General features: G+C 45.4%; 1 protein-coding gene across 2 annotated transcripts in view; it reads left to right on the forward strand.

Moving 5' to 3' along the window:
* LOC129864907 (dual specificity tyrosine-phosphorylation-regulated kinase 2) overlaps window positions 1–9,568 on the forward strand; it is a 501,483-nt gene extending 491,915 nt beyond the window's left edge. For both annotated transcript variants that reach the window (XM_055937221.1, XM_055937220.1), the window contains exon 3: window positions 7,308–9,568. In XM_055937221.1, the coding sequence (XP_055793196.1) occupies window positions 7,329–8,918 (1,590 nt within the window). In that variant the 5' untranslated portion in view covers window positions 7,308–7,328 and the 3' untranslated portion in view covers window positions 8,919–9,568. The remainder of the gene's footprint in view (window positions 1–7,307) is intronic.
* The last annotated feature ends 4,189 nt before the right edge of the window (window positions 9,569–13,757 follow it).

The raw sequence follows: 13,757 nt of genomic DNA on the forward strand, positions 1-13,757 counted from the left end.
TCCTTTATCAGCTGGACTAGTATAGTAACACAGCTCTCCCTACAGCGTCCTTCTTCCTGGTTCCTTTATCAGCTGGACTAGTATAGTAACACAGCTCTCCCTACAGCTTCCTTCTTCCTGGTTCCTTTATCAGCTGGACTAGTATAGTAACACAGCTCTCCCTACAGCTTCCTTCTTCCTGGTTCCTTTATCAGCTGGACTAGTATAGTAACACATCTCTCCCTACAGCTTCCTTCTTCCTGGTTCCTTTATCAGCTGGACTAGTATAGTAACACAGCTCTCCCTACAGCTTCCTTCTTCCTGGTTCCTTTATCAGCTGGACTAGTATAGTAACACATCTCTCCCTACAGCTTCCTTCTTCCTGGTTCCTTTATCAGCTAGACTAGTATAGTAACACAGCTCTCCCTACAGCTTCCTTCTTCCTGGTTCCTTTATCAGCTGGACTAGTATAGTAACAACACTCTCCCTACAGCTTCCTTCTTCCTGGTTCCTTTATCAGCTGGACTAGTATAGTAACACAGCTCTCCCTACAGCTTCCTTCTTCCTGGTTCCTTTATCAGCTGGACTAGTATAGTAACACAGCTCTCCCTACAGCTTCCTTCTTCCTGGTTCCTTTATCAGCTGGACTAGTATAGTAACACAGCTCTCCCTACAGCTTCCTTCTTCCTGGTTCCTTTATCAGCTGGACTAGTATAGTAACACAGCTCTCCCTACAGCTTCCTTCTTCCTGGTTCCTTTATCAGCTGGACTAGTATAGTAACACAACTCTCCCTACAGCTTCCTTATTCCTGGTTCCTTTATCAGCTGGACTAGTATAGTAACACAGCTCTCCCTACAGCGTCCTTCTTCCTGGTTCCTTTATCAGCTGGACTAGTATAGTAACACAGCTCTCCCTACAGCTTCCTTCTTCCTGGTTCCTTTATCAGCTGGACTAGTATAGTAACACAGCTCTCCTTACAGCTTCCTTCTTCCTGGTTCCTTTATCAGCTGGACTAGTATAGTAACACATCTCTCCCTACAGCTTCCTTCTTCCTGGTTCCTTTATCAGCTAGACTAGTATAGTAACACAGCTCTCCCTACAGCTTCCTTCTTCCTGGTTCCTTTATCAGCTGGACTAGTATAGTAACAACACTCTCCCTACAGCTTCCTTCTTCCTGGTTCCTTTATCAGCTGGACTAGTATAGTAACACAGCTCTCCCTACAGCTTCCTTCTTCCTGGTTCCTTTATCAGCTGGACTAGTATAGTAACACAGCTCTCCCTACAGCTTCCTTCTTCCTGGTTCCTTTATCAGCTGGACTAGTATAGTAACACAACTCCCCCTACAGCTTCCTTCTTCCTGGTTCCTTTATCAGCTGGACTAGTATAGTAACACAGCTCTCCCTACAGCTTCCTTCTTCCTGGTTCCTTTATCAGCTGGACTAGTATAGTAACACAACTCTCCCTACAGCTTCCTTCTTCCTGGTTCCTTTATCAGCTGGACTAGTATAGTAACACAGCTCTCCCTACAGCTTCCTTCTTCCTGGTTCCTTTATCAGCTGGACTAGTATAGTAACACATCTCTCCCTACAGCTTCCTTCTTCCTGGTTCCTTTATCAGCTGGACTAGTATAGTAACACATCTCTCCCTACAGCTTCCTGGTTCCTTTATCAGCTGGACTAGTATAGTAACACAACTCTCCCTACAGCTTCCTGGTTCCTTTATCAGCTGGACTAGTATAGTAACACAACTCTCCCTACAGCTTCCTGGTTCCTTTATCAGCTGGACTAGTATAGTAACACAACTCTCCCTACAGCGTCCTTCTTCCTGGTTCCTTTATCAGCTTACTTATCAATACTTCCTGTCAGTGGTAGTTGGATTATATCTAGAAACACATCTAAAACCAGGTGTTCCAGTCAGTGGTAGTTGGATTATATCTAGAAACACATCTAAAACCAGGTGTTCCAGTCAGTGGTAGCTGGATTATATCTAGAAACACATCTAAAACCAGGTGTTCCAGTCAGTGGTAGCTGGATTATATCTAGAAACACATCTAAAACCAGGTGTTCCTGTCAGTGGTAGTTGGATTATATCTAGAAACACATCTAAGACCAGGTGTTCCAGTCAGTGGTAGTTGGATTATATCTAGAAACACATCTAAGACCAGGTGTTCCAGTCAGTGGTGGTTGGATTATATCTAGAAACACATCTAAAACCAGGTGTTCCTGTCAGTGGTAGCTGAATTATATCTAGAAACACATCTAAAACCAGGTGTTCCAGTCAGTGGTGGTTGGATTATATCTAGAAACACATCTAAAACCAGGAGTTCCTGTCAGTGGTAGCTGGATTATATCTAGGAACACATCTAAGACCAGGTGTTCCTGTCAATGGTAGCTGGATTATATCTAGAAACACATCTAAGACCAGGTGTTCCAGTCAGTGGTAGCTGGATTATATCTAGAAACACATCTAAACCTAACCAGGTGTTCCAGTCAGTGGTAGCTGGATTATATCTAGAAACACATCTAAAACCAGGTGTTCCAGTCAGTGGTAGCTGGATTATATCTAGAAACAGTGGTAGCTGGATTATATCTAGAAACACATCTAAAACCAGGTGTTCCTGTCAGTGGTAGTTGGATTATATCTAGAAACACATCTAAAACCAGGTGTTCCTGTCAGTGGTAGTTGGATTATATCTAGAAACACATCTAAGACCAGGTGTTCCAGTCAGTGGTAGCTGGATTATATCTAGAAACACATCTAAAACCAGGTGTTCCTGTCAGTGGTAGTTGGATTATATCTAAAAACACATCTAAAACCAGGTGTTCCAGTCAGTGGTAGCTGGGTTATATCTAGAAACACATCTAAAACCAGGTGTTCCAGTCAGTGGTAGCTGGATTATATCTAGAAACACATCTAAGACCAGGTGTTCCTGTCAGTGGTAGCTGAATTATATCTAGAAACACATCTAAAACCAGGTGTTCCAGTCAGTGGTAGCTGGGTTATATCTAGAAACACATCTAAAACCAGGTGTTCCAGTCAGTGGTAGTTGGATTATATCTAGAAACACATCTAAAACCAGGTGTTCCAGTCAGTGGTAGCTGGATTATATCTAGAAACACATCTAAAACCAGATGTTTCTGTCAGTGTTAGTTGGATTATATCTAGAAACGCATCTAAAACCAGGTGTTCCTGTCAGTGGTAGCTGGATTATATCTAGAAACACATCTAAAACCAGGTGTTCCAGTCAGTGGTAGCTGGATTATATCTAGAAACACATCTAAAACCAGGTGTTCCAGTCAGTGGTAGCTGGATTATATCTAGAAACACATCTAAGACCAGGTGTTCCTGTCAATGGTAGCTGGATTATATCTAGAAACAGTGGTAGCTGGATTATATCTAGAAACACATCTAAACCTAACCAGGTGTTCCAGTCAGTGGTAGCTGGATTATATCTAGAAACACATCTAAAACCAGGTGTTCCAATCAGTGGTAGCTGGATTATATATAGAAACATATCTAAAACCAGGTGTTCCTGTCTGTGGTAGCTGGATTCTATCTAGAAACACATCTAAAACCAGGTGTTCCAGTCAGTGGTAGCTGGATTATATCTAGAAACACATCTAAAACCAGGTGTTCCAGTCAGTGGTAGCTGGGTTATATCTAGAAACACATCTAAAACCAGGTGTTCCAGTCAGTGGTAGCTGGATTATATCTAGAAACACATCTAAGACCAGGTGTTCCTGTCAGTGGTAGCTGAATTATATCTAGAAACACATCTAAAACCAGGTGTTCCAGTCAGTGGTAGCTGGGTTATATCTAGAAACACATCTAAAACCAGGTGTTCCAGTCAGTGGTAGCTGGATTATATCTAGAAACACATCTAAAACCAGGTGTTCCAGTCAGTGGTAGCTGGATTATATCTAGAAACACATCTAAAACCAGGTGTTCCAGTCAGTGGTAGCTGGATTATATCTAGAAACACATCTAAAACCAGGTGTTCCTGTCAGTGGTAGTTGGATTATATCTAGAAACACATCTAAAACCAGGTGTTCCAGTCAGTGGTAGTTGGATTATATCTAGAAACACATCTAAGACCAGGTGTTCCAGTCAGTGGTGGTTGGATTATATCTAGAAACACATCTAAGACCAGGTGTTCCTGTCAGTGGTAGCTGAATTATATCTAGAAACACATCTAAAACCAGGTGTTCCAGTCAGTGGTGGTTGGATTATATCTAGAAACACATCTAAAACCAGGAGTTCCTGTCAGTGGTAGCTGGATTATATCTAGGAACACATCTAAAACCAGGTGTTCCTGTCAATGGTAGCTGGATTATATCTAGAAACACATCTAAGACCAGGTGTTCCAGTCAGTGGTAGCTGGATTATATCTAGAAACACATCTAAACCTAACCAGGTGTTCCAGTCAGTGGTAGCTGGATTATATCTAGAAACACATCTAAAACCAGGTGTTCCAGTCAGTGGTAGCTGGATTATATCTAGAAACAGTGGTAGCTGGATTATATCTAGAAACACATCTAAAACCAGGTGTTCCTGTCAGTGGTAGTTGGATTATATCTAGAAACACATCTAAAACCAGGTGTTCCTGTCAGTGGTAGTTGGATTATATCTAGAAACACATCTAAGACCAGGTGTTCCAGTCAGTGGTAGCTGGATTATATCTAGAAACACATCTAAAACCAGGTGTTCCTGTCAGTGGTAGTTGGATTATATCTAAAAACACATCTAAAACCAGGTGTTCCAGTCAGTGGTAGCTGGGTTATATCTAGAAACACATCTAAAACCAGGTGTTCCAGTCAGTGGTAGCTGGATTATATCTAGAAACACATCTAAGACCAGGTGTTCCTGTCAGTGGTAGCTGAATTATATCTAGAAACACATCTAAAACCAGGTGTTCCAGTCAGTGGTAGCTGGGTTATATCTAGAAACACATCTAAAACCAGGTGTTCCAGTCAGTGGTAGTTGGATTATATCTAGAAACACATCTAAAACCAGGTGTTCCAGTCAGTGGTAGCTGGATTATATCTAGAAACACATCTAAAACCAGATGTTTCTGTCAGTGTTAGTTGGATTATATCTAGAAACGCATCTAAAACCAGGTGTTCCTGTCAGTGGTAGCTGGATTATATCTAGAAACACATCTAAAACCAGGTGTTCCAGTCAGTGGTAGCTGGATTATATCTAGAAACACATCTAAAACCAGGTGTTCCAGTCAGTGGTAGCTGGATTATATCTAGAAACACATCTAAGACCAGGTGTTCCTGTCAATGGTAGCTGGATTATATCTAGAAACAGTGGTAGCTGGATTATATCTAGAAACACATCTAAACCTAACCAGGTGTTCCAGTCAGTGGTAGCTGGATTATATCTAGAAACACATCTAAAACCAGGTGTTCCAATCAGTGGTAGCTGGATTATATATAGAAACATATCTAAAACCAGGTGTTCCTGTCTGTGGTAGCTGGATTCTATCTAGAAACACATCTAAAACCAGGTGTTCCAGTCAGTGGTAGCTGGATTATATCTAGAAACACATCTAAAACCAGGTGTTCCAGTCAGTGGTAGCTGGGTTATATCTAGAAACACATCTAAAACCAGGTGTTCCAGTCAGTGGTAGCTGGATTATATCTAGAAACACATCTAAGACCAGGTGTTCCTGTCAGTGGTAGCTGAATTATATCTAGAAACACATCTAAAACCAGGTGTTCCAGTCAGTGGTAGCTGGGTTATATCTAGAAACACATCTAAAACCAGGTGTTCCAGTCAGTGGTAGTTGGATTATATCTAGAAACACATCTAAAACCAGGTGTTCCAGTCAGTGGTAGCTGGATTATATCTAGAAACACATCTAAAACCAGATGTTTCTGTCAGTGGTAGTTGGATTATATCTAGAAACGCATCTAAAACCAGGTGTTCCTGTCAGTGGTAGCTGGATTATATCTAGAAACATCTAAAACCAGGTGTTCCAGTCAGTGGTAGCTGGATTATATCTAGAAACACATCTAAAACCAGGTGTTCCAGTCAGTGGTAGCTGGATTATATCTAGAAACACATCTAAAACCAGGTGTTCCAGTCAGTGGTAGCTGGATTATATATAGAAACACATCTAAAACCAGGTGTTCCTGTCTGTGGTAGCTGGATTCTATCTAGAAACACATCTAAAACCAGGTGTTCCAGTCAGTGGTAGCTGGATTATATCTAGAAACACATCTAAGACCAGGTGTTCCAGTCAGTGGTAGCTGGATTATATCTAGAAACACATCTAAAACCAGGTGTTCCAGTCAGTGGTAGCTGGATTATATCTAGAAACACATCTAAAACCAGGTGTTCCTGTCAGTGGTAGCTGGATTATATCTAGAAACAGCGGTAGCTGGATTATATCTAGAAACACATCTAAAACCAGGTGTTCCTTTCAGTGGTAGTTGGATTATATCTAGAAACACATCTAAAACCAGGTGTTCCAGTCAGTGGTAGCTGGATTATATCTAGAAACACATCTAAAACCAGATGTTTCTGTCAGTGGTAGTTGGATTATATCTAGAAACGCATCTAAAACCAGGTGTTCCTGTCAGTGGTAGCTGGATTATATCTGGAAACACATCTAAAACCAGGTGTTCCAGTCAGTGGTAGCTGGATTATATCTAGAAACACATCTAAAACCAGGTGTTCCAGTCAGTGGTAGCTGGATTATATCTAGAAACACATCTAAGACCAGGTGTTCCTGTCAATGGTAGCTGGATTATATCTAGAAACAGTGGTAGCTGGATTATATCTAGAAACACATCTAAACCTAACCAGGTGTTCCAGTCAGTGGTAGCTGGATTCTATCTAGAAACACATCTAAAACCAGGTGTTCCAGTCAGTGGTAGCTGGATTATATCTAGAAACACATCTAAAACCAGGTGTTCCAGTCAGTGGTAGCTGGATTATATCTAGAAACACATCTAAAACCAGGTGTTCCAGTCAGTGGTAGCTGGATTATATCTAGAAACACATCTAAAACCAGGTGTTCCTGTCAGTGGTAGCTGGATTATATCTAGAAGCAGTGGTAGCTGGATTATATCTAGAAACACACCTTTTTGTTGGTTTGAGATTCAGACAAATAATGTACTGTTTTAAACCCCATGAAATGTCCTGTGTCTTTTAGAATCCAGAATTGACGTGCTCGACTCAATAGTTCCTCAACGTATTTGGGTGCAGGGTTCAAAGGACACATCAACTGTTCTGTCCGTTGTTTTCAGATGGATCTTTTCCTGTTGATGCTGCTGCTGCTTCTAATGTCTTGTTCCGTCTCTCTGATCTCTTCCAGGTTGGAGGCAATAAGCACACCATGAGTGACCACACGCACGTGGGAAACCACCAACAGATCCACGTTCAACAGCTGTTTGAGGAGAACAGCAACAAACGGACAGTGTTGACTGCACAGCCCAATGGGTTGACCTCTGTGGGCCGGGCAGGGCTACCGCTGCCTGACCGACAGCAGCCCGACATCACCACTACCACGGCCCAGTGTCGGCAGGGCAGCTCAGCTTCCCTCAAGTCCACCGACAGCAAGCCTCAGCCGGCCACCCTGACCCCGGAGCAGGCCATGAAGCAGTTCATGCCCAAGCTGACGGCCTTCGAGCACCATGAGATCTTCAGCTACCCAGAGGTGTATTTCGCTGGCCCCAACGCCAAGAAGAGGCCGGGGGTGATCGGGGGGTCCAACAACGGAGGCTACGATGACGATCAGGGCTCCTACATCCAGGTGCCCCACGACCACGTCTCCTACCGCTACGAGGTTCTCAAGGTGATCGGCAAGGGCAGTTTCGGTCAGGTGGTGAAGGCCTACGACCACAAGGCCCACTGCCATGTGGCGCTGAAGATGGTGAGGAATGAGAAGAGGTTCCACCGCCAGGCGGCGGAGGAGATCCGGATCCTGGAGCACCTGAGGAAGCAGGACAAAGACTCCACCATGAACGTGATCCACATGCTGGAGAACTTCACATTCCGTAACCACATCTGCATGACCTTTGAACTCCTCAGCATGAACCTCTACGAGCTCATCAAGAAGAACAAGTTCCAGGGCTTCAGCTTGCCGCTCGTCAGGAAGTTCGCCCACTCTATCCTGCAGTGTCTGGACTCGCTGCACAAGAACCGGATCATCCACTGTGACCTGAAGCCAGAGAACATTCTCCTGAAGCAGCAGGGACGCAGCGGGATCAAGGTCATCGACTTTGGCTCCAGCTGCTACGAGCACCAGCGGGTTTACACCTACATCCAGTCTCGTTTTTACAGAGCTCCCGAGGTCATCCTGGGGTCACGCTATGGGATGCCTATTGACATGTGGAGCCTGGGCTGTATCTTGGCAGAGTTGCTCACCGGGTACCCTCTGGTGCCGGGAGAAGACGAAGGGGATCAGCTGGCATGCGTCATCGAGCTGCTGGGCATGCCCTCGCAGAAACTTCTGGACTCTTCCAAGAGAGCCAAGAACTTTGTGAGCTCCAAGGGTTACCCCCGGTACTGCGCGGTGACGACCCTGCCGGACGGCTCGGTGGTGCTGAACGGGGGGCGCTCCCGCCGGGGCAAGCTGAGGGGACCGCCGGGGAGCAAGGAGTGGGTGACGGCCTTGAAGGGCTGCGATGACCCTCTGTTCCTGGACTTCATCAAGCAGTGTCTGGAGTGGGACCCTGCCGTGCGCATGACCCCCAGCCAGGCCCTCAGGCACCCCTGGCTCAGGAGGCGCTTGCCCAAACCTCCCACGGGGGACAAAACGGCGGTGAAGCGTATCACCGACGGGGGCTCTGGTGCTATCACGTCAATCTCCAAATTACCCCCCACCTCGGGCTCCACCTCCAAGATAAGGACTAACCTGGCACAAATGACGGACGCTAACGGGAACATCCAACAGAGGACAGTGTTGCCAAAACTAGTCAGTTGAAGGAACTGTAAACAACGCTAGTTCGTCGTCTAATCTAGGATATCTCTTTCTTACTGGTTTTGGTTTGTTTTTTAAATGGAGAGATGATTGTGTTTCTATCTCTGAGAGCAAAAAACAACCGGGGAAGCCGAACAGTACTAGTCACAGTACTAGTCACAGTACTAGTCACAGTACTAGTCACAGTACTAGTCACAGTACTCAACCGTGTGGTGTTTAGACAGAGGGGTTTATTCCGCGTTATTATTCACTGCATCATTGTTTAGCAGCTCTGTAGCAGCATTTATCTAAAATATAAACAAGACAACAACATGAAAGTGGTGATCATGAAGGGAACAATGCTTTTAGGTGTTTCGTCTCAGGACTGGGTGCTATGACGGGGCTGGTGGATACCGTTCACACAATCTGGCCCAAGCAGAGATGAATAACCTGGGCATGATAGTGGAGAATAACAGAATGGGTGGCTGGCCACGATAAACACATGTCGATAACTAACTCATATCAGACAGCCTGAAGATATTTAGGTTCTGCTTCTCTACCGTATCTCATTGATATTGTGACATTAAATAGCTGTGAGAAAGGTGTTTTTTTTTATAAGATAATAGTATGATGAGGGGAGAGGAGAGGAGAGAAGAAGGGAGGGGAGAGGAGAGAAGAAGAGGGAGAAGGTAGGGGGAGAGAAGAAGGGGGAGAGGAGGGAGAGGAAGCGGGGGGAGAGGAGAGAAGAAGGGGGAGAGGAGGGAGAGGAGAGAAGAAGGGGGAGAGGAGGGAGAGGAGAGGAGGGGGGAGATGAGAGGAAGGGAGGGAAGAGGAGAGAAGAAGGGGGAGAGGAGAGGAGAGGAGAGAAGAAGGGGGAGAGGAGGGAGAGGAGAGAAGAAGGGGGAGAGGAGGGAGAGGAGAGGGGGGGAGAGGAGAGGAATGGCATCTATCAAAATATGAGCTGTTGTAAGTTATAAGGTGCTATTCCTTGGTACAGCTGCTGTGAACTGTATATCCTCACAGCAAAACAATGGTGCTTTTTATTGGACAATGGATGTACAGAGGATTTTGGAGCAAAAATGTCTACTTTGTTTTGTTCTAGCAGATCATTGGATGATTAGAAACGACATGTGCTGAGGCAGAGTAGAGATGAGGTGAAGTGGCTTTGAATATTATAATGTCCTCGTCAGAGAGGACTGTGTCTGTGTTGAAGGACTGTGTCTGTGTTGAAGGACTGTGGATATTATAATGTCCTCATCAGAGAGGACTGTGTCTGTGTTGAAGGACTGTGTCTGTGTTGAAGGACTGTGTCTGTGTTTGAAGGACTGTGTCTGTGTTGAAGGACTGTGGATATTATAATGTCCTCATCAGAGAGGACTGTGTCTGTGTTGAAGGACTGTGTCTGTGTTGAAGGACTGTGTCTGTGTTGATGGACTGTGTCTGTGTTGAAGGACTGTGTCTGTGTTGAAGGACTGTGTCTGTGTTGAAGAACTGTGTCTGTGTTGAAGGACTGTGGATATTATGATGTCCTCATCAGAGAGGACTGTGTCTGTGTTGAAGGACTGTGTCTGTGTTGAAGGACTGTGGATATTATGATGTCCTCGTCAGAGAGGACTGTGTCTTAGTTGAAGGACTGTGTCTGTGTTGAAGGACTGTGTCTGTGTTGAAGGACTGTGTCTGTGTTGAAGGACTGTGTCTGTGTTGAAGGACTGTGTCTGTGTTGAAGGACTGTGGATATTATGATGTCCTCGTCAGAGAGGACTGTGTCTGTGTTGAAGGACTGTGTCTGTGTTGAAGGACTGTGTCTGTGTTGAAGGACTGTGTCTGTGTTGAAGGACTGTGTCTGTGTTGAAGGACTGATCTAGGGTCAGGCTGGGTAGGTAGGTAGGGGCTGTGTCTGTGTTGAAGGACTGATCTAGGGTCAGGCTGGGTAGGTAGGTAGGGGCTGTGTCTGTGTTGAAGGACTGATCTAGGGTCAGGCTGGGTAGGTAGGTAGGGGCTGTGTCTGTGTTGAAGGACTGATCTAGGGTCAGGCTGGGTAGGTAGGTAGGGGCTGTGTCTGTGTTGAAGGACTGATCTAGGGTCAGGCTGGGTAGGTAGGTAGGGGCTGTGTCTGTGTTGAAGGACTGATCTAGGGTCAGGCTGGGTAGGTAGGTAGGGGCTGTGTCTGTGTTGAAGGACTGATCTAGGGTCAGGCTGGGTAGGTAGGTAGGGGCTGTGTCTGTGTTGAAGGACTGATCTAGGGTCAGGCTGGGTAGGTAGGTAGGTAGGGGCTGTGTCTGTGTTGAAGGACTGATCTAGGGTCAGGCTGGGTAGGTAGGGGCTGTGTCTGTGTTGAAGGACTGATCTAGGGTCAGGCTGGGTAGGTAGGTAGGGGCTGTGTCTGTGTTGAAGGACTGATCTAGGGTCAGGCTGGGTAGGTAGGTAGGGGCTGTGTCTGTGTTGAAGGACTGATCTAGGGTCAGGCTGGGTAGGTAGGTAGGGGCTGTGTCTGTGTTGAAGGACTGATCTAGGGTCAGGCTGGGTAGGTAGGTAGGGGCTGTGTCTGTGTTGAAGGACTGATCTAGGGTCAGGCTGGGTAGGTAGGTAGGGGCTGTGTCTGTTGAAGGACTGATCTAGGGTCAGGCTGGGTAGGTAGGTAGGGGCTGTGTCTGTGTTGAAGGACTGATCTAGGGTCAGGCTGGGCAGGTAGGTAGGGGCTGTGTCTGTGTTGAAGGACTGATCTAGGGTCAGGCTGGGTAGGTAGGTAGGGGCTGTGTCTGTGTTGAAGGACTGATCTAGGGTCAGGCTGGGTAGGTAGGTAGGGGCTGCATATACTTGAATAGAAGGTGTCCTTCAGAGTCTGGGGTTGTCTCAGTAATACTCCGGGTTGTAGTGAAAGTCAGTTAGTGTTATAACACGTGGTTATAAAGCACTCTGATGAATCAGGACTTAAGGTTGACTCATGTAGCTTTTTGAATTGCTTAGCTTCTACCATGTTGACTGTTGCAACTGTAGAGTAGGAGTTTTATTTCCAGTTGATCGTTTCTTGAATATTTTCAGTAGTGAACCAATTACGTGTCTCTGGCCAGAGTGTAAATTCCTAAAACGCTTGTTCCCTTGCACAGCCCAAAAAAGTATTCACATATCCCCCTTACTTTATGTGGAAAAACCTTTAAAACACAATCCTAAACCTAGTAATGAACATTTCCCCAAATGTGTTGGACCTAAAGTATTTGACAAAGGTTTTATTAGTTCACCATAATCAGACAGACTTCTTTAAAGCTTTGTCAAAGTTTTACTTATTTATTTCACATTTGTAAAAAAAATATTGTCAAATAAAAGTGGCAATCTGAACGATATTAAAGTGAACATAGGGCTGAATAGAACAGAATGTTGTGCTGTTGTCTGGTCGGTCGGTCGGTCGGTCGGTCGGTCGGTCGGTAACCACGGAGTGACTGATGACCTAATGCACAAGAACTCTATGGGATCCTATCAGACTGTCACTGTGTGGATACTTGGAGGCTCCAGGACACGGAGGACAAGTCTCTGTTTGATTGGAGCTCACTACTTCTACTCTACAGAACAGGTGTGGCTGGCTGGGGATTGGATGGACGACCTGGTGACCTCATCAGGTCAGGGAGAATAGCCCGGCCAATGGCGCCCCAGTGGGCGTCGCCTCACCTGCCCCGCTGATGATTGGTTCAGTGCCTGCCAGGGCCAGCTGCACACTGCTCAGTAGCCCCGCCCCCTTTGGAACCCACTGCCACCTGCTGATTGGAGAACGTCAGTGGGGAGGGGCAGGACAGGGGGCCGGGTCACAACGTTCTTTTGACTTTTTATTGTAGTTGTTTTGTGGATTGACAGTCGGGAGGAATTGTGCCCTTAGGTTGAATACAATGTGCCTTTGGTTATCAATGCCATTCATTTAGTAACCCAAGACCAGTAACATAATGACATCATCCCCCTACACCCACCTACATCTCCCCTGAACATACATCCATTTCACAGATGTTTGAAATGTTTACAGTCATTTTCATGGATGTTTTCTTCAAGCAATGCCCAAAGACAGTCTTCCTGGCTGAACCTCTGACGTGGTAGCGAGGAGGAAGCCAAGCGGCCGCACAATGACAAGTATTACACGGGATACATCCTAAATGGCACCCTATTCCCTATATAGTGCACTACTTTTGATAGGGCCCTGGTCAAAAGTAGTGCACTATATAGGGAATAGGGTGCCATGTGGGCAGCAACCGTGCAGTTTGGAGACAGAGCTTCAGTCCTGTGGGATGACTAACTCTCTCACCTGGAAACACCCTTTGCCAACAGGGAACGCTTCGTAAGAAGAAATCACCTTATGCTCTGAAAAGGGTTGAGGAACTGGTAGCCTCTGTCTTGTCTTAACATCGAAACAATTCAAGGGGTTATAGCTGTTTGCTTTATTTAATTACTCCTGAAGAGGACAAAAATACATTTTAATCGTTACCTCAGACTGTTGTGATAGATATATCTTCTTATTGTGATTTGAATAATCCAGGGCATTTGGTTACATACCAAAGTGCATTCCTTTCTACGTTTGTGGCTATGAGGAAATGAAGCCAGTGGATTTGTTCTCTTATTTTTCTGAGTAAAAATAAGGCACTCCAACCACTTTTGGTCATTCAAGGGCCATATCTATCTATCTCTCTATCTATCTATCTATCTGGAGAATGCTTTTATTACACCAGATGTTCTGTCTGAATGGCGTAGCTCAACTCTAAACCTCTGTGTGCTCGACATGGTTGGATGTAGCCTCTTTTCAGTGCACTGTCAACTGTCCTATCACAATCTACAGTCTATAGTCGATGTGTCAGTCAGCCCAATGTGCTACTCCACGGTAAGGTA

Source organism: Salvelinus fontinalis, chromosome 11, assembly GCF_029448725.1.
Source record: "Salvelinus fontinalis isolate EN_2023a chromosome 11, ASM2944872v1, whole genome shotgun sequence".
NCBI classification, from domain to species: domain Eukaryota; kingdom Metazoa; phylum Chordata; class Actinopteri; order Salmoniformes; family Salmonidae; genus Salvelinus; species Salvelinus fontinalis.